The sequence below is a fragment of the Mustelus asterias genome, chromosome 15 (assembly GCF_964213995.1).
Source record: "Mustelus asterias chromosome 15, sMusAst1.hap1.1, whole genome shotgun sequence".
NCBI lineage: Eukaryota > Metazoa > Chordata > Chondrichthyes > Carcharhiniformes > Triakidae > Mustelus > Mustelus asterias.
This window is the reverse complement of record NC_135815.1, coordinates 16,881,927-16,900,286: the sequence shown is the minus strand read 5'-3', so window position 1 is coordinate 16,900,286 and position 18,360 is coordinate 16,881,927. Positions and strand designations below refer to the sequence as shown.

Sequence of the window (18,360 nt, the reverse complement as noted above, 5' to 3'; positions counted from 1 at the left end):
GTTGCTCTCTAACTGTCTTATTACAGTCTTGTATGGTCTCTTATATTCTATGCTTCATGATAAAACCAAGAATTCCATTAGCTTTTTTAATAGCCTCATCAACCTGAGGTGTTGCCTTTAATGTCCTGTGAACCTGTGCTCCTAAATCCCTTCCACAGCACCAAGCCTCCTTCTATTCAGAGTATAATTACAGCTGCATCACCTCACACCTACTGTACCTTCTGCCCCTTGTTAGTTCATTCCTCCAGCTTATCAACAACCCTTTGGTCATCTGGAGAATTAATTCTGCTCCTATTCTGGCACCATTTGCAAATTTTGACACAAATTCACTGTTTAGACTATATTCGCTTGTCCACACATTGAAAAATGCAGTGAACATAAGTGACAACTAGACTGAACCCATAACAGAGATGTTGCTAGTCTCGTATTTCTAAATTTTATTTTTAAAAATGTAATGTTGACACTATCTCCTCTATCCTTTAAAAAGAAAACGTCTTGATATTTTGCTCTTTCCTTACAGAACTGACTACAAAACTGCTGTTAACTCCTATCCTCTGCTTTCTACCTTCTCGCCAATTTGTAATCCAATTTTCTATTCATCCCCATGGCAGGTGATTCATCCCTTCTGTCCACTCATGTACACACCTGCAGGGCCCACCAAATAACCTTGAACAATAATAACTAGGACTGCTTCTCTCAAACTGTTCAGTTTTGTTTTCAGTTCTGGTCCTGCAGGTGTTTGAGAATTTGTGGGGCATGCCGTTGTAATTTCTACACTGTGGGTGGCTGTGATTGGTACATTACCACTTTCAATGCATCTTATTAACAGTCGAGTTCATCTTCAAAATGCGTAAGAGCACCTCATGGTTTGGAATCAACAAACAGCTGGAGAGATTGCATTACTCAGAACGATAGTGGGTTCACTCTATACTGGGTGGTGGGGAGGGAGCAGATAGGGAGAAAATCTCTGTGCAGAATCCTGCAATAGCAATTTGGGATCATCTCTCACTTAACCTCGCTGTTTCCCCTCTGCCAAAGTAAACAATGACTGCAGTCTCCATCTCCAATGGGCTTCTTTCATCAAAGTCATCAGTAATCAAGTTTGCCAGTTTAAATATTGTCCAGCATGTGAAACACAGCAAGTAGTTCTACCAGACTCAGTTGATACAACTAGCAAATGTTGAACATTCAGTCTAACCTTCTGCCTTCCTCAGCAGAGAAGAGAGTTCCAAAGAAACAGGACTCTGAGGAAAAGAAATTCTCATCTTTGTCTTAAATGGATGACCCTGATATTTATTAATGACCTAGACTCTGGTGTGCAGGGCATGATTTCAAACAAACAATTTTGATGGTGTTTATTTACTGTATAAAGAAAATTGATATCTTGAAAATATCAACCTTGCGCTTGTTTTTAATTGTGTTTTGGGTCATATCTGAGCTATACTTTCTGGAGCAAGATGTATGTAATTTATCTAAATTTGATCTTTCAACCAATTTATCTCCCTTGGATCAATCCAGCTTGACTTCCAATTCTTAAAGAAGGGGGGTGTTGCCAGGGGCTTGGAACATTGCAAAATGTTGCACCCCTGTTCAAATAAGGGTGCAAGGGAAAACACAGCAATTCAGTGATCCAGAGAGGGCTGAGGAGAGTAATTCAGTGCATACAAACTTCCTAAAGGCATTTAATAAAATGCCACAATTGATTTGTCAGCATAATTGAAGCCCATAGAATCAAAGCGACAATGGCAGCATGGAAACAAAGCAGACTGAGTAACGGGAAACAGAATGGTGGTGAACGGCTGATTTTTGGATTGGAGGGCAATGTACAGATAGTGTTTCCCAAGGGTCAGTACCAGGACATTACTTTTCTTGATTGAATATCAATGGTTTACACTTGAATGTACAGGACACAAACCGTACAAGTATTCTGAACTGTGAGGAAGTTAATGATAGACCTCAGGAGGCTAGTGGAATGGGCAGACTCGTACCTGATAAAATTCAGCGCAGAGAAATGTGAAGCGAAGCGTTTGGTTGGTAGAATGAAGAGAGACAACATAAAGAATACAGTTCTAAAAGATGCAGGAACAGAGACATGAGGATATATGTGCACAAAGCATTGAAGGTAGTAGGACAGGATGCTAGGCTTTATGAAGAGAGAAATGTAGTATAAAGTAAGAATGTTACGTGAAACCTTTGTAAAACCGTGACATGTCCTCAACTGGACTATTGTGCCTAATTCTGGACTCCACTCTCAATGAAGGAAGTGAAGATAATGGAGAGGGTGTAGAATGACTTATGAGTGGTTGCAGGGATGAGGGACTTCAGATAGATTGGAGAAGTTTGGATGTTCTTTTGAGAAAGAGAACAATGAATGCAGATTTGATTGAGATGCTCAAAATCATGAGGTGTCTAGACAGAGTAGATGGAGAGAAATTGTTCCCATTGGTGGAAGGGTTAAGAACCAGAGGACAAAAATTTAAGGTGGTTGGTAAAAGAACCAAAGGCTAGATGAGAAAATACTTATTAATGCAGTGAGTGGTTAGGATCTGGAATGCACTGCCTGAACGGAAGGTGGAGGCAGATTCAATTGTGGCTTTTTCAAAGGGAATTGGATATACACATGAAGAGAAGAAAATTGCAGAGCTACGAGGAAAGGGGCTGGGGGTACTGGGATTATTGTCCCTGCAGAGAGCTGACATAGATTCAATGGGCTGAATAGCCTCCTGTGTTGTAATCAATCTTTGAAATAGTTTTGTGTGGCACTCTTATTACAGAGTCTTCATTACTACCCTGGTTTATAGCTGGATTAATATGTATCATAATGAACCCTAAAATCATGAACCCTCAAAACCAGGTTTCTCTCAAATCTGAGGGCATAAGTGTAAACAAAAGTACAGTGCATGAAATTGGCAGCACTGGTTGTGATCAGCTGTGACAGTTTGACACTGAACAAAATAGAAGCTAAACTGTTTGTGCCAGTGAAGGTGAGCTCGAATTAAAATTCTATGTCGCATTCAGTGAAATTGAAGTGCCTCCAAACACTACACAAAGTGAAATTTTTTTGAAGTGCAGTGACTGTTAGTTAATGTTTAATGGGATTGCAGCCCACTTATATTCCCAGCAGATACATTGGAGTTATCAGGTGAGTTGTCTTTTATTTTAATAAAAGTATTATTGTTTTTTGCCAGCTAAAATCTCTCTTCCAGAAATGATGGGAATAGTAGTCTGATCATTTGGGAGTCGGCTTACCAATGCATATAATGCCATAGTTTTCAAAACGCCACAAACTTGAAACAAGGCAAAATGTCTTTCTGATTGTTGGAAATTTTTGAAGCTTCATTAATTCACTACTTACCCAAGATCGTGTTTGACAAAAATCTGATGAATAGTGGTGTATGTAGATTATTGGATACTGAGAATGACTATTACTATATTGAAATGTGTCTAATTGTACAATGGAAATATCTCATGTTGTGAATTGGCTTTGCTTACTTAGGTTTTGGGTTGTGGAGATGCTGTTTGGCAGCAGTATTATTGCTTACGATTTCACCAAAGTGTGCGTATTGAGAAAATTAGATGGGCAGTTTACTTTTTATAAAACCCACTAAACATTAGACTTTGCTTCTGACAGATCTAAGAAAGATAAAAGCAAAGCAGGGTCCAAGAACGATGCAGCTGAAGCAGAATCTGAGGGACTAACGTTGCTTGTACCTGACATCCAGCAAACTGCAGAGATTGTCCAGTTGGCCACAACCAGCCTGCGACAGGCAGCGCAAGGTATGGCTATCGACTTTAATGGTACACACTTACGATGCAATGCTTGACAACAGTTAGATTGATTTGAACAACCTAGCTTTTATTATTAAAAAGCAAATTTTGCAATATTTATTATTTTTGTGGGAATATTTTTATTTCTGTCATATTTCAGGGTGATGCAGTACTTGCTGTAGAAATGTCAATTTGCACAATTCGGAAATGTGCACACTGTACGCTCATTTTGATTTGCTGCTTAACCATGGAACTGCTCATCTTGAACACTACCTTCAGCAGAAACTCGGGTTCTCTCTCTTCTGTTCCCTCTCGAGCCATAAACCAGCGAACTCTCGAATCCAATGACTATCCAATTTCTGCTGGGAATTGAACCCTGCAGACTTGCAAAGAAACTGCTGCATAACTCTGTACTCTCATTGCGTGTGACAGACTGCAGCATTTTAAAAGTTTCATCCTCAATTCTGCTCTGCAGAGCAATTTTTTTTAAAAAATGACTAATATTAGCCGCCTTAACTGCTGGTTTACCTCTCCCATGCTTTCTATGTATGGGCTTTGATTCCTCGCTAGCCAGCGTACAAATCAGTGGGCTGTCGATATCCATACTCTAGTTAATGTACAAGTCTTGATGGTGTTTTTACAACAATTTGTATTTTATATTCTGTGTAAAATACCTTGCCGCTGAGCCAGACCCTGTCAGCATGCAGCGGTACTGAGTGCTGATCAGAAGCAGAAATTCCAAGAACACTATGGCAAAACTGTCAAGCCTTTGTACCAGCCGAGATCTCCCAAAACAAGATCAAAGTAAAGATAAGAAAGAACTTGCATTCTTATGGCAAATAGGGGCATACAGTGCAAAATAAAAAGACCATTTCAGCCTTACTGTTCATACTCAATACAAATCTTTTTTCTCCCCACTGTTATTCCCCGCTCGGTATTGTCTTCTGTCGGATTTGCTCCAATATTAATTCCCTGACCTTTGTTTCAGAAAAGAAAATTGCGGAATCAACCAAGAAAGCTATGACCAGACCGAGGCCATTGGCAGTCACGCGCTCTCTGGAAGAAAAATATGTGGCTGCTATGAAAAAACTGCAGTTTGGTAAGTTTCATTTAACACACAGTAGGTAAAAGAATCTGAAACAGGATACATAGAATTTCCCATGTATTATGCATAATTACAATTATGTAATTGAAGCTGTATTTGTGCCATCTCCTCGATGGCTTACTGAGTAAGTATGCAGTTCCTCCTCTGTCATTGTGATCAAATGGACTACATGATAGTGATGTCAGCACTCTAGGCTTGGGAGGTAGAAACATTGCCCAGGGTTCCATCTGTTGACAACCATCCGGCAGGTGTCAGGTGTAAATTTTGGACAATGTTTGAACTTAAGTGTTACAGCTTCGTCCCACCTGAAATGGCTTTTTGAGTGAGAACCTGAAGGGCTATTGAAAACTATGGAAATTTACCTCAAGGTGGTTGTTGCCTTCAGGTAGAGCGGGACAGGGAGATAAAAGGGGCCCGGAAAGCTGCTTCCCTCTAACTGTGAATGGAAGCCTCTAAGTTGTACTCTTGTGGGGCATTGCATTTTAGATTTATTGTTTGTATTGGTTACAAATTTAACATTCAGAAACATGGCTTAAGTGGGTGAAACTTTCACTGACCTTTAAGCTACCATCGATCATATACATACAAGGCAATATTCCCTGTAAGTCGTGTGACTGCACAGCAATCCGGAACATACCACACTATGCAACAAAGAAAAATTGGAGGCAATGTGAATATTTGTTATAAATGGTAAGCATCTTTGCAGCTTATTTGGGGATTAGCTGGCGGCTGAGCATGGGATTTGTGTTTCTTTGGAGCTCGCTAGGGGCATTTCAGCTTTCTGATGAATAAAAGCTAGTCATCTCCAGACCATGTTATTACACTGGGAAATGTTTTTACTTGGTGCATTTATATAATCATGCGATTTCATCATAATGGGTAGAAAAGCTGGCTGTGTTTTGAGAAAATGATTCTCCAGAGTAAGTGCCAGATAATGAAATAAATATTAAACATCTGAACAATGAGAAAATAAAATTAAAATGTTGAGTATGGTTATAGAATAGTGATTAATAAATAGACTGCTCTTTAAAGCAGCTGACACAGTCTTTCTTCCGCTGCCATCAGGACATCGAAATAATTATTACTGTCCAAACTTTACTGTACCCTGAGGAACATAGCACAGGCAGTAAAATGCCGGCAATATTTAGCACATCTTGGCTGAGTACACAGAACTCGCTTCCATTTATTACGGTGCATTAAATGTTCCACCCACCAGTGTTCCCACTGAGTGCCTACCCATATTAGATCTATAGTCAGAGGAAGTTTTTCTGCAGCAGATCAGCCTGGTTGTGTATGTGATCCCGAGCTCTGCTGAAGAGGGCTTTAAAATGTGCAGCCTAATCTTTGTCAGTGCAGATCTTATCATATAAGCAGATTTGTGACAATGTGCTAATTTCCGAAGATTGATTATCCTTGCAAAAACTGTGTGCTTTATTTGTAAAAATCAGCATTTTGGATTCATTTTCATTTTCACTTGTGCCCTCCATTATAGCTCTATTTAGGAGAATTGTTATTTAAAAAAGGAAAGCGAGACTTGCATTTATATAGCACCTTTCACAACCTTGGAATATCCCAAAGCGCTTTTCATGCATTGAAATACTTTTGAAGTGTAGTAACAATTGTAATGTGTGAAATCAGTAATAGGGTTACTTGATACTACCTGCTTTTCTATGAGATTGCCAAAATGGGGTGGACAGTAGTTTTTCTTAGTCCTTAAACTTGTGGCCAAGTTGAGTTTTTGCATGATTGTTTTATTGTTCCTAGCTCTTTGCCAATATTGCTGTTTTAACAGGTTGTTAGGGAGTGCAAAGAGCAGCTTTGATTTGGGCTTGGTGGGGTAGATATAGAGATGTTTATTTCCCTTGCTGTGGAATCGAGAAAGAATCTTAGAGTAAGGGCTGATCATTTAGGACTGAAATTTAAAGTTTCTTCATTCAAGTGGATGCACTATCATTGAATATATTTAAGCCTGAGATGGATCTTTGGTCTGTTTTGGAATCGAGCAGTGTGGCGATTGGATAAGAAAGTGGGATTGAAGTCCAAAATTAGCCATGGTCATATTGAATGGTGGACCAGCCTCGATAAGCCATATAGTCTATTCCTGCTCCTATTTCCCATGTTCTTGTATAGATTGATTCTTTATCTTAGTTTTTCTTCTGTTGCACCTGATCGTCATTCAACCTTCACATATCTGAGATTGGAAACTCATGCTCGAGAGTTGTGGGTACATTAGCATTTCATCCTCTGTCCTTTAATATAGGCTTATGATGAATCTGTGTAACATCACCTGATTCATCTCTAGCTCTCCTTAGCTGCAGTCGAATGCTTTTGATACCTCTACCAGCAACTATTCAATTGCTCTCCTGACATCTTATCTCCCACCCTCCTTAAATTTAAAACCCTGATGTTCATGCATAAGTGATACAAAGTCCCATTCAGCTATCACCTCTGATCTCCGTGACCTGTGTTGGCTCCAGACCCACCAATGTCTCCATTTTAGAAGCAAACCAGTAATAATTTTCATCCTCGTATTTTAAATTCCTCCACAGCCTTGGTCTTTCCTATTCCTGTAAACTTCTCCATCCAACAGCCCTGCAAGAAATCTTTTTGTTCTTCCAACTCTGGTCACTGCCCACTCCACTCCCTTTGCCTAATATTGACAGCCATGCTTTCAGGACCTCAGATCTGTAATTCCCTACTTAAACCTCTCCACTTCTCTCTCCAACGTTAAGACATTCCTTAAAACCTACCTAATAGCTCCTTGTTTGACTTGGTATCAATTCTTGTTTGACTACACTCCTGAGAAGTTCTTTAGGATGTTTTACTATGTTAAGGGTGCAGTATAAATGAAAATTGTTGGTGTTTCATCTGTGCAATGAGGTGGAATTTGGTTTATTATTGTCACATGTATTGGGATACAGTGAAAAATATTGTTTCTTGCACGCTTTACAGACAAAGCATACCGTTCATTGAGAAGGAAACGAGAGAGTGCAGAATGTAGAGTTACAGTCATAGCTAGGATGTAGATCAGCTTAGTGTGAGGTAGGTCCATTCAAAAGTCTGATGGCATCAGGGAAGAAGCAGTTCTTGAGTCAGTTGGTACGTGACCTCAAACTTTTATATCTTTTTCCCAATGGAAGAAGGTGGAAGAGAGAATATCCGGGGTGCATGGGGTCCTTAATTATGCTGGCTGCTTTGCCGAGGCAGTGGGAAGTGTAGACAGTGCCAATGGATGGGAGGCTGGTTTGCGTGATGGATTGGGCTACATTCACAGCCGTTTGTAGCTTCTTGTGGTTTTGGGCAGAGCAGGAGCCATACCAAGCTGTGATACAACCAGAAAGAGTGTTTTCTATGGTGAATTTGGCTTACCTTTCTCCAGCTGTAATCTCAAATTGGGAAAAATATTAAATCAAGATTTATTTCTCAACCCGGCAACTGATCAGATGTATTTCAGCTTCATGTCATTATAATTCAGATTGATAAAAATTATACTTTTTTGTTCATATTTAAGATTAGAAACACAGCCTACCTTTCACAACAAATGAAATCCGTTGTGAAAATTTGATAAATGTATAATGAGAAAATTGGCATCATGTAAAAAAAAAAAATTATTTAAAAACTACTCCATTCAGACATATTATTTTATGTAATATGGAATGAGCACCCACATAATACAACTCCGGCGTTTTAATGAACAAGTGCATCATGTGAGCATGTGAAGGATGTATCTAATAAGCATTTGGATTTTCTCAATTTCTCATAAATGAGCTTTATGCTATCATAACTTCATGAAGGTTCATCTGACCTGTGATTCAAATTGTATTAAAATCGAAACACAGGAAATAGGAGCAGGAGTAGGTCATTCGGCCCCTCAATCTGCTCCATCATTTAGCTAGATCATGGCTGATAATCTTCCTCAATGCCATTTTCCCCATATCCTTTAATATCTAGAAATCTAATGATCTCTGTCCTGAATATACTCAGTGTCCGAGTGTTCACAGCCCTCTGAGTTAGAGAATTCCAAAGGCTCCTCACTCATCTGAGTGAAGAAATCATCCTCCTCCTCCTCCTCAGTCCTAGATGGCCTATGCCTTATTCTGATACTGTCACCTGGTTCTAAAGCCCACCTCCCAACCAGGGGGATTTCCTTCCTGCATCTAAGTGCTGAGAAATGTTAATGAAGCTTAAAGTAAACACAATGGGAGAAGCTGGAATGTGCAGTGTCTTTTTACACCTGAGCCCTAAACATGTACCCAGTGATGATCCTTTTTTACACCCATTGGCTGTAATGTTGTAATCCAAATTATTTGAAACATTTTCAGCCCAATTTTTAAAGAGCATTGGATCTACAGCACTAAACTAACTAGAGTTGGTATGAAATTGAGCTATCTTGAGATGCCATGACTCAGGTTGGTATGCGAAGTGAATGAATTTCTGTTGGTGTTTAAGGCTGTTCTCCTGTCTATCTAATGGCAATATTATGCTAGAACACTACACCTGTGTTTCTTGCTGATATTAATATCTGAAAGTGCAAAGTTCTCCTATTTCTCAATCAGTTGAATATAAAATGCACCCAAAGTGCATTCTTAGATATATGCAAGTGTAAATAATTGTAGGTATTAAGTCCTAAATCTAGAAATTTAACCAAGGTTGCACACTGTATTTTAGCACTGAACTTCATTTGCGTTTTTGGACAGTAACTTAATTTGAGTGAAGGACTACTAGTTTTCTAGAAGTGCTAGTGTTTAAGTCGGTGATTTCTACTTGTGAACTGAAGTGATTCTAAATCTGATGATCACAATGATGGAATCGGATATGTGCGCTGAATGAGAAAGATGGTAGGATTACTAAATTGATTTTGAGACTTTGGCCTTTATCATATTAGAAAAATAATATAGAAGCATAGACGAAACAAAAGATATTGGCACAGGAGGCCATTTGACCTATCGAATCTGTGCCAGCCACAAAAGCTTCATCCCACATTCCAGATCTTGGTCTATAGCTTTCTAGGTTTCAGCACTTCAAGTGCATATCCATGTATTTATGCTTATTTCGTTAGTTAATTATGCTGAGAGTATAAAATTTATACCTGTACTTAGTGTTTTTTTTCTTTTTAGATACTGCTGAGATGGTCACAGAAGATGATGATGGAAAATTGGTCTTCAAAGTAAATTACCATTACATGTCTCAGGTGAAGAACGCTAGTGATGCTAACAGTGCTGCCAGAGCTAGACGCCTTGCCCAGGAAGCTGTCACACTCTCAACGTCTCTCCCTCTTTCCTCTTCATCCAGCGTGTTTGTGCGCTGTGATGAGGAGAGATTGGATATCATGAAGGTAAATACAAAATACTGAAGCTAAAATAGTTATGACAGCACAGATGATGGGCTTGGCTGAGCCCTCTGTGCCATATCTTTTCTATGATTCGATGATCCTTGTCCTATACATGGATAAATAGCCTAGGAGTAAATCACACAAGTTTTGCTGCAAGTTTATTCAAAATGTTAATCATCCATTGTGCACCATCATGTATTTGAAAATGATGAATCATTATTGTCCTTTCGCAAGAGACTTTGAACAAAATGCTAAATGTTTATGATAGAAAGCAAATCTGCATTCAGTGGCCCTTTGTCACCAGCTGCAGATGAACATTTGGTAGCTAATCACCTGCCTGTTCTCTTGGCCAGAGCAATAATGGCATGGGGTGACTTAAAACTAAGGCTGAGGGAATGTTCCCTAAAATGACTTGTAATTTAAAAGTAAATCATTATTTCATATTAGGTTTGAAAAGTTTTTTCATATTCCATTCATTATTGAATTCCTAATCAGGAGAAAAGCTAAAATGTTTTTGAGGTAACTAAAACACGAACTTCATTGTAACCACCTCGTACAGGCACATTTGAATCCACACAATTTATACGGAAATCTAATATTTTATTCCATTTTTAAAAAAGGTTTACACCCAACAAATCTTTTTTCAATGTCCTCTTCTACGTGGAATCCAACTGCTTTTCACTGTGGAGAAGAAGTGTAGAACTGGACCTGATGGAAGATCTGATTTTACACATTCCTGCATTAATGGGTTTTCATTAGCAATTGGATATATTATGATCAGTTTATAGAGCCATTATGAGTCAGCTCTATGTAACCATCTCCTTGCATACACTCGCTTTCTTTTAAAGTTTATATCGTAAGCTGCCAATGATTATGCCCAGTAAGAAGTTTAACAACACCAGGTTAAAGTCCAACAGGTTTATTTGGTAGCAAAAGCCACACAAGCTTTCGGAGCTCTTAGCCCCGGGGCTAAGAAGGGGCTAAGAGCTCCGAAAGCTTGTGTGGCTTTTGCTACCAAATAAACCTGTTGGACTTTAACCTGGTGTTGTTAATGATTATGCCAGCATGAGTGTGTGTTTTTGATGATTCTTTCCTCCTTCCTTCAGGTTCTAATCACAGGACCATCCGATACACCTTATGCAAATGGCTGTTTTGAATTTGATGTATATTTTCCCCAAGATTATCCAAATTCCCCTCCGCTTGTAAACCTGGAAACCACGGGAGGGCACAGTGTACGATTTAACCCAAACCTTTACAATGATGGAAAGGTAAGGATATAGATTGTGTTGAAGTAAAGCTAGACTTGTTTTGAAATCCTGAAAAGGGATCTTCCACTTTGTACAGCAAAGAAAAATTTGTGGTACAAGTGTATGCCAATAAATTTACTCTGTGTAAGGTAATGCTGGGAAATCTACTTAAAGGTCAGGTTTTAGGAGAAAGTATGTGAGTTTCCATGTAACAAAATTATTTTGTTGACTAAATCTGTAATATGGAGGAGGAGGGTGGCATCTCAAGTCAATTTTCAGTATCAGGCTTTTAGAAATAAGTGAGAGGAGTGCATAAAATTATCTATTTTATGATTTGTATTCTAAATGTTGAAACTGTGTTTGTGGTAATAGGTTTTGCAGTTTTGGGTCAATTTTTACTGCTAGCACCTGTCTCTCTAATTCAAGTTAATTGCGACAGCAACACAAGGAGAAGGATTCAGACCACTGGGTGATGTCTGGATGTTCTTCATACACAATGGGCAGAATTGAATTGACGTGTAGGGCGTCTCGCACAACAGCAGGAGAGCCAGCAAAAGCCCCGTGTCGCCTCCTTAGACTCGCCATGTTAAGTGACTGTCAGGCATTTCGCTGGGACGAAAGACACTTCAGGTGATGGAAATCCACCTACCCCACCCTGAGAGCTGGTAGCTGTCCATTACCGTGCACCCACATGAGGCCCAACATCAGTGAGGGCCCCAGACCACAGTGCCTTGAGGGCAGGATGCAGACATGTGAGGGTCAAGAGGGATCAGCATCAAGGGTGTGGTTTTCAGTGGCCCTACGTCCTTCCTGATGCTGGGTCCCTTGATCAGGTACTTCCTGACAACAAGGGAGCCTGTTGGCATACCTGGCAGAGACAGGCAGGCAGTGGGATCCCCACCCAGCACACTCCTATCCGATTAAATTCCTTTCCGCCTCCAAATTTGTTTCAGGGAAGGACATTAAATTCCAACCAAGAAACCATTGTTTAGAATGGACTTTTGGAGAATGTAGAAGTGGCATAAATCTTGAAGGTATTTAAGGATTTGTTGGATGAAATGATGGAGGAGTTCCCTTATTTTTTCAAGTTGGGCAAACTACAATAAAGAAACAGGAATATGCTCTTTGGCCCCTCGAGCCTTTCATCTTTTTAATCTCAGTTCCCTGCCTTTTCTCTATATATCTTCTCTTTTTACTTCCCAATGGTTCTGCATTCTTTGCCCTACCAGTGGGACTTGGTTGTAACAACCCTTAAACTTGCGACTTCAAGGAATTAACCTCAGATTACCTCCTTTCATAGCTAAGATCAGTCACGTGGTCTTCCATATCGGCACTTATCTGTCAACTTCATTGTGTTGCTAATGCAAGATGACGTTCAAGCTATAGGATTCAAAAATCATTAAAATTAATTTGTAGTTGTTGTTGGATAATTCAGTGGCTAGTTGCTTACAGAATCTGTTGAAGTACTGTTAAATCCCATAGAATCCTTGAACAATGTGTCAAAATAATTGTGCATGCCTCTGACTTCTGGTATGATCCTTTTTCCCCAGGTCTGTTTAAGCATTCTCAACACCTGGCATGGAAGACCAGAGGAGAAGTGGAATCCTCAAACATCTAGTTTTTTGCAAGTAAGCAGAAACTACTTGCTATTCATTTAACGTAGAATGGTCTTAGAAAAGCAAGCAAATTCTTAAATCTAATGATGAAGAGTCATATTGAACTCAAACCATCTGTGGAGTGTTTCTCACTCCACAGATGCTGCCAGACCTGCAGAATATTTCCAGCATTTTCTGTTTTTAATTTCAGATTTCCAGCATCCGCAATATTTTGCTTTTATTAAGTCTAACAATGTTGTTCATCTTGTCAGCAGCCAGTATTAAAATTTCAAAAAATGCAGAATTTGACAACTTGTACTTGTGTAATTTAATTTTTCTCAATGTTGTCAAATGTCGTGTCTAGGGCAAAATAAAAGAAGACCAAATGCCTTGTCCCTGCAAAGGTGCATGGAACTAAAATTTGAGAGAGAAATTCTGTGTTTTGGTACAAGAGGTATCGTTTTTTAAAACCTAAGGGTTTTTCCCCCCTTTTTTTCTCATTTAAAAGTACAATGCAAAAACAAAGGACCTTGATACTTGCATGATTTCAATCCTGGAATTGGAGCGGATATTTTTTCCACAACGCATTGGGTACTAGTGTATCCCATGGGCCAAATCTGGAACTAATTCAATTAATTCGCAACGTGTAATTAATGCTATTATCAGATTTGGTCTCCAACACAGAACAAAAGCTTAAAATGGTTTGAAAATGCTGCCCCCACTTTTAACACCCTGCAGGAAATGCTTCACAGCTTTTTCATAGTGTATAACATATGACCTTGAAAGAGTTAGGTCAAGAACCATGATATAGTTTGCTGGTTTTGTGATGGCTAGGAAGAGCTGTCACTTTGTAATCCCGAGAAGTCAATGGCAGCCCATTGTTGAAGGAAGGTGATTGAACATCAACAAAAGTGACCGAAAATAATTTGTGACTATTCATGAAACTCAGTGGATGAACAGAGTAGCAGAAATGGTCTGTGTACTGACTTTCATTCAGCTTTGGATGAAAAGTTGGTTATAAATTACTGTAGTTATATAGTTTACTTGAGTGTTAGCAACTCAACCCCTTCAAAAGAAAGGTTGTCCCTGCTTCTTAGAAATTATAAATTCACAAGTTCAGGCTGAGCCTTTTCTGAAGATATTGAAAACCTGTTTTTTCACGAAGTATGCAGCGAACTTTTTACCAATAGAAATATCCTTTCTTGACTCGAGCCTTTTGGACAAATGTACCCACAAGGAAGACTGATTTAAGAAGAGCATCTAGGTGTTATATTGTGAAAATAAGGGACTTGTCTGTATCATTTGGCATTCAGTACAGTTTGTAAATTCTGCTGACTTGTATCCAGTGGAAAATCTTAATGATGCTAGTTTCCTGGGATCAGAGCAACACTGGTGATCCTTCATCTCCTATCAGTATGACATTTGACCTTTGAAGAGTTGTGTCAGGAATTCTGATGCAGTCTGCTAGTTTTGTAATAGGCAGAAGGTGCTTCAGCTTTTTTGTCTAATGAACTTGATTGAATTTTTTGAGGAAGTGACAACAGCAGTAGACAAGGGAATGTTTATTGATGTAGTTTGAACTGCAGATTTGATAATGTTCCACATAAGAGACTGTTAGCTAAAATTGAAGTTGATGGAATTGAAGACAAATAATTGGCTTGGTTAGGAGATAGTTTAGGTAGTAGAAGGCAGAGTAGGGATAATGGGTATTTAGATTAATGTCCCATGTGAATCTGTTGAGGCCTCAACTATTCGCTGTAATTATTAATGACTTGGATAACATAATAGAGAGCTGTTCAGCTCAGGACAAAATGCTGCTGGAAATCTGAAAAAATACAGAACATTCTGGAAATACTCAGCACGTCTCGCCGCACCTGTGAAGAAAGAAACAGAGCTAATGTTTCAGGTCGGTGACCCTTCATCAGAATGACTGGCACTATATAAAGCACTGTAGATGTGAGCATAAAATTACAAAGATTGACAAAATAAGTGAGAAGGTGAAACTGACAGTTCAACATCAAAAGTGTCAGGTAATTCATTTTGGACCAACAGGAATAATTTGGAGCATTATTTAGATAGCGAAAAGATAGGAGTAATGGAAATCCAAAGAGATTTGGGGATTTATGTACACAGCACTAAAATGTAGTATTCAGGTGCAACAAAAGTCAAAATAAATAATGGAACGTTCGCCTTTAACTAGGGGATTGGATATAAAGGGAGGTAGGTTTTGCTCCAGCTATATCAAGCCTTTGATAGGCTACATTTGGGGTACTGTGTATACCCTAACTGAGATGGGATACATCCTCCTTGTAAGGAGTGCTGTGCAAATGCACTGGAATGTTACCAGGGCTCCAAGGGTGAGGAGAGATTACATAAACTAGGCATATGCTCCCTGGAACATGGAAGGTTAAGGGGCGACTTGATTAAGATTTTTTGGATTTTGGAAGGAACTTAAGGTTGGTGGAAATTTTTTCTGCTACTGGGGGAATCTAGCACAAGGGAACATAACCTGAAAATCAGCACCACCCCATGAGGAAAAATTTGGATACACTTAGCACAACAATTTGCATCTATAAAACATCTTTTAACATGAGAGTGGTAGCAATGTGGAAACGTTCTCTTTTAAAAAGCAGTAAATGCTTGCTCAATTCATAATTTTAATTGAGATCAACAATTTTTTTTAACCAGAAATGGGTATAAAAAGATATGGAATGAAGGCAGGAATTGAGATACTAATGAGCCAAGTTTGCATTGAATGACAGAACAGGTGCAATCAGGGAGTTGATTAACCAATCTATATTCCAGTGTCCACATCACATTGCCCCCATCTCTGGTTGATCTATCTTCCTGGTGGGACAGGATGTACCATGGGATGGTGCTGCAAGAGTCTGGGATTATTAACTTGTAGATTTGTTTTTTAATCTGCTAGTTTTTTGACAATTCTGTGGGACAGCTCTTCCTACTTGATCACCGGGCCCTAGATGTTGAACAGAGCCATACCTGGTCCATCGAACTGAATTTTTTGTCCTGAATTGTTGGCAAGATCTATTGGATTATTCCTCAAACTTGTAGCAAATTGTTTCACAGTGGAGTGGTTTACTCAGTCACCTCATAGAACACAGTAACGTTTCTGTTATCTGGCATCTCACCAAATGAAACTCTCTAAAACCAATTCTGGGTCAGTTGGATCTGTTTTTTGACTGGAGATGAGAAGTTCACCTCCGGCAGTTATTAGTGGCCTGTCCTCACTCTCTCTGGTTCTAGCTTCCCACTACTCTGCAGCACCATCTTCCCTTTGGCACTGTTAACTCAGTTTGCGAGTTCCCTCATGAGACGTCAATACCCAGGCGATCATCTGGAGCTTTCTCATTAGATGAAAATGCAGAACTCGCCTTGCATCTGAGTAAACTGGCATATTTGATTAACCGGTACCTGCCATTCCTGAAACATGCTGATGAACACAGATTTTTCTGTATCAAGATTCAGCCATGTAGTGTGGAACTGGGCTTTCATTTGTCAGACTCAATAGGGGTTTTTTGAAGGACACCAGTGAATCATTGCCTTTTTCAGGCAATCCCGAGACGCTCATAATTATTTTTATGGTACCAGTGCATAAATTGCCAGATGTAAATTCAATTTCACAACTTTGCGAGGTGGACTTTGAAATATTGACATCTAGTTTGCTGGTCCCAAACCATGAAACCACTACATAATTATACTCCCAAGTTGAGAATTTCAAAACACTTTATATGCTTTGTATAAACAGATATTAATTTGTAGCTGAAAACTGTTTAGTGAATACTTATTCACCGGATGACTCTGCATTTGCAAGCTAAGCAATTGTTCATCTTTTATCAGCACATTATGATTTCTATTTATCCAACTTACCAGAATTCAAACAATTAAATGCAACAGTTACGTTTTGGGGGGGGAAAAAGGATTCTATTGCTTGTAAACTGCAGTTTTCGGGGAATTACTTGTCTTGAATCCTACAAATAATCTACTTCAGTATGAGGTGGAGCTTTTTAGCACATGTGACCTTCCATAACATTGGTGTCAGTGAGGTGGGTCTGTTTGCAGTTCAGTCACTGAACTTCCCCAGTGTGTTTCAGCAAGCACTTGTTGGAATTGGAAAGAAAAGCTTGCGACTGCACTGTAAAATGAAACAACAATTGTGCAGTTAATGTACTACAAAGGCAATCTCCTTTTTACATCAAAACGGTGAATACAAAATGGATCAATATATCATGTAAAGCTGAAGGAGATTTAAAATTAGAGCTTCTAAAAAGGAGGATTTAAAGAAAGGTATTTACCTTGACTTAAAATTAATGCTTGCCTAATAATTTTATTGATACTTTAAATGAGTCGGTGAATAAAAATGGTCCTTTTACAAGATTTTCCTCATAGAATCCCTACAATGCAGAAGGAGGCCATTCGGCTCATCGAGTCTGCACCGACCACAATCCCACCCATGCCCTATTCCCATAACCCCACATATTTACCCTGCTAATCCCCTGACACTTGGGTCAATTTAGCATGGCCAGTCAACCTAATGGGCAAATCTTTGGACTGTGGGAGGAAACCGGAGCACCCGGAGGAAACCCACGCAGACACGGGGAGAATGTGCAAACTCCACACAGCCAGTGACCCAAGGCCAGAATTTAACCTGGGTCCCTGGTGCTGTGAGGCAGTGCCAACCACTGTGCCACCATGCAGGCTTAAATCTTGGGAATTCTTCGTAAACTGGTGGAAATGCTAACATTTAAGACTTTCTTTTCTCTTTACATTACAGCCAAGTTGATTCTTGCCTAAACCCAACCCTGTTCCCAGTAATTAATATGTGAAACCTTTTTTTTAAACAGGTGCTAGTGTCAATCCAGTCTTTGATACTGGTGGCAGAGCCTTATTTTAATGAACCTGGCTACGAGAGATCGAGGGGAACGCCCAGTGGCACTCAGAGTTCCAGAGAGTATGATGGAAATATAAGACAAGCGACCGTAAAGTGGGCCATGCTGGAACAAATAAGAAATCCCTCACCATGCTTTAAGGAGGTACGTTTCATTGAAACTTTGTGGGCAGGCAGTGGGGTCTACTATTAGTGCTTGAAATTATAAATGTTGAAAATCCAGTAAAATATTTTTTCTGAGCTTGGATGTTCCCTGTGTAACATGCTATTTTGTTCCAAAGACCATTTGCTTCTCAAGCAGATGGCAACATACCATAAAGTATCTGCCTTACTACGATTGAAACGGAGGGGCCTTGTTACTAATTTATTTGAATTTCTTTCTACGAAATGAATTCTCTCTTTTTTGC

General features: G+C 39.3%; 1 protein-coding gene across 6 annotated transcripts in view; it reads left to right on the top strand.

Moving 5' to 3' along the window:
• The window catches only part of birc6 (baculoviral IAP repeat containing 6), a 219,442-nt gene that overhangs the window by 187,983 nt on the left and 13,099 nt on the right, over positions 1-18,360 (top strand). For all 6 annotated transcript variants that reach the window (XM_078229564.1, XM_078229569.1, XM_078229567.1 and 3 more), the window contains 6 exons: positions 3,632-3,777; positions 4,757-4,867; positions 9,991-10,208; positions 11,312-11,473; positions 13,003-13,080; positions 17,910-18,098. In XM_078229564.1, coding sequence (XP_078085690.1) covers positions 3,632-3,777; positions 4,757-4,867; positions 9,991-10,208; positions 11,312-11,473; positions 13,003-13,080; positions 17,910-18,098 — 904 coding nt within the window. The remainder of the gene's footprint in view (positions 1-3,631; positions 3,778-4,756; positions 4,868-9,990; positions 10,209-11,311; positions 11,474-13,002; positions 13,081-17,909; positions 18,099-18,360) is intronic.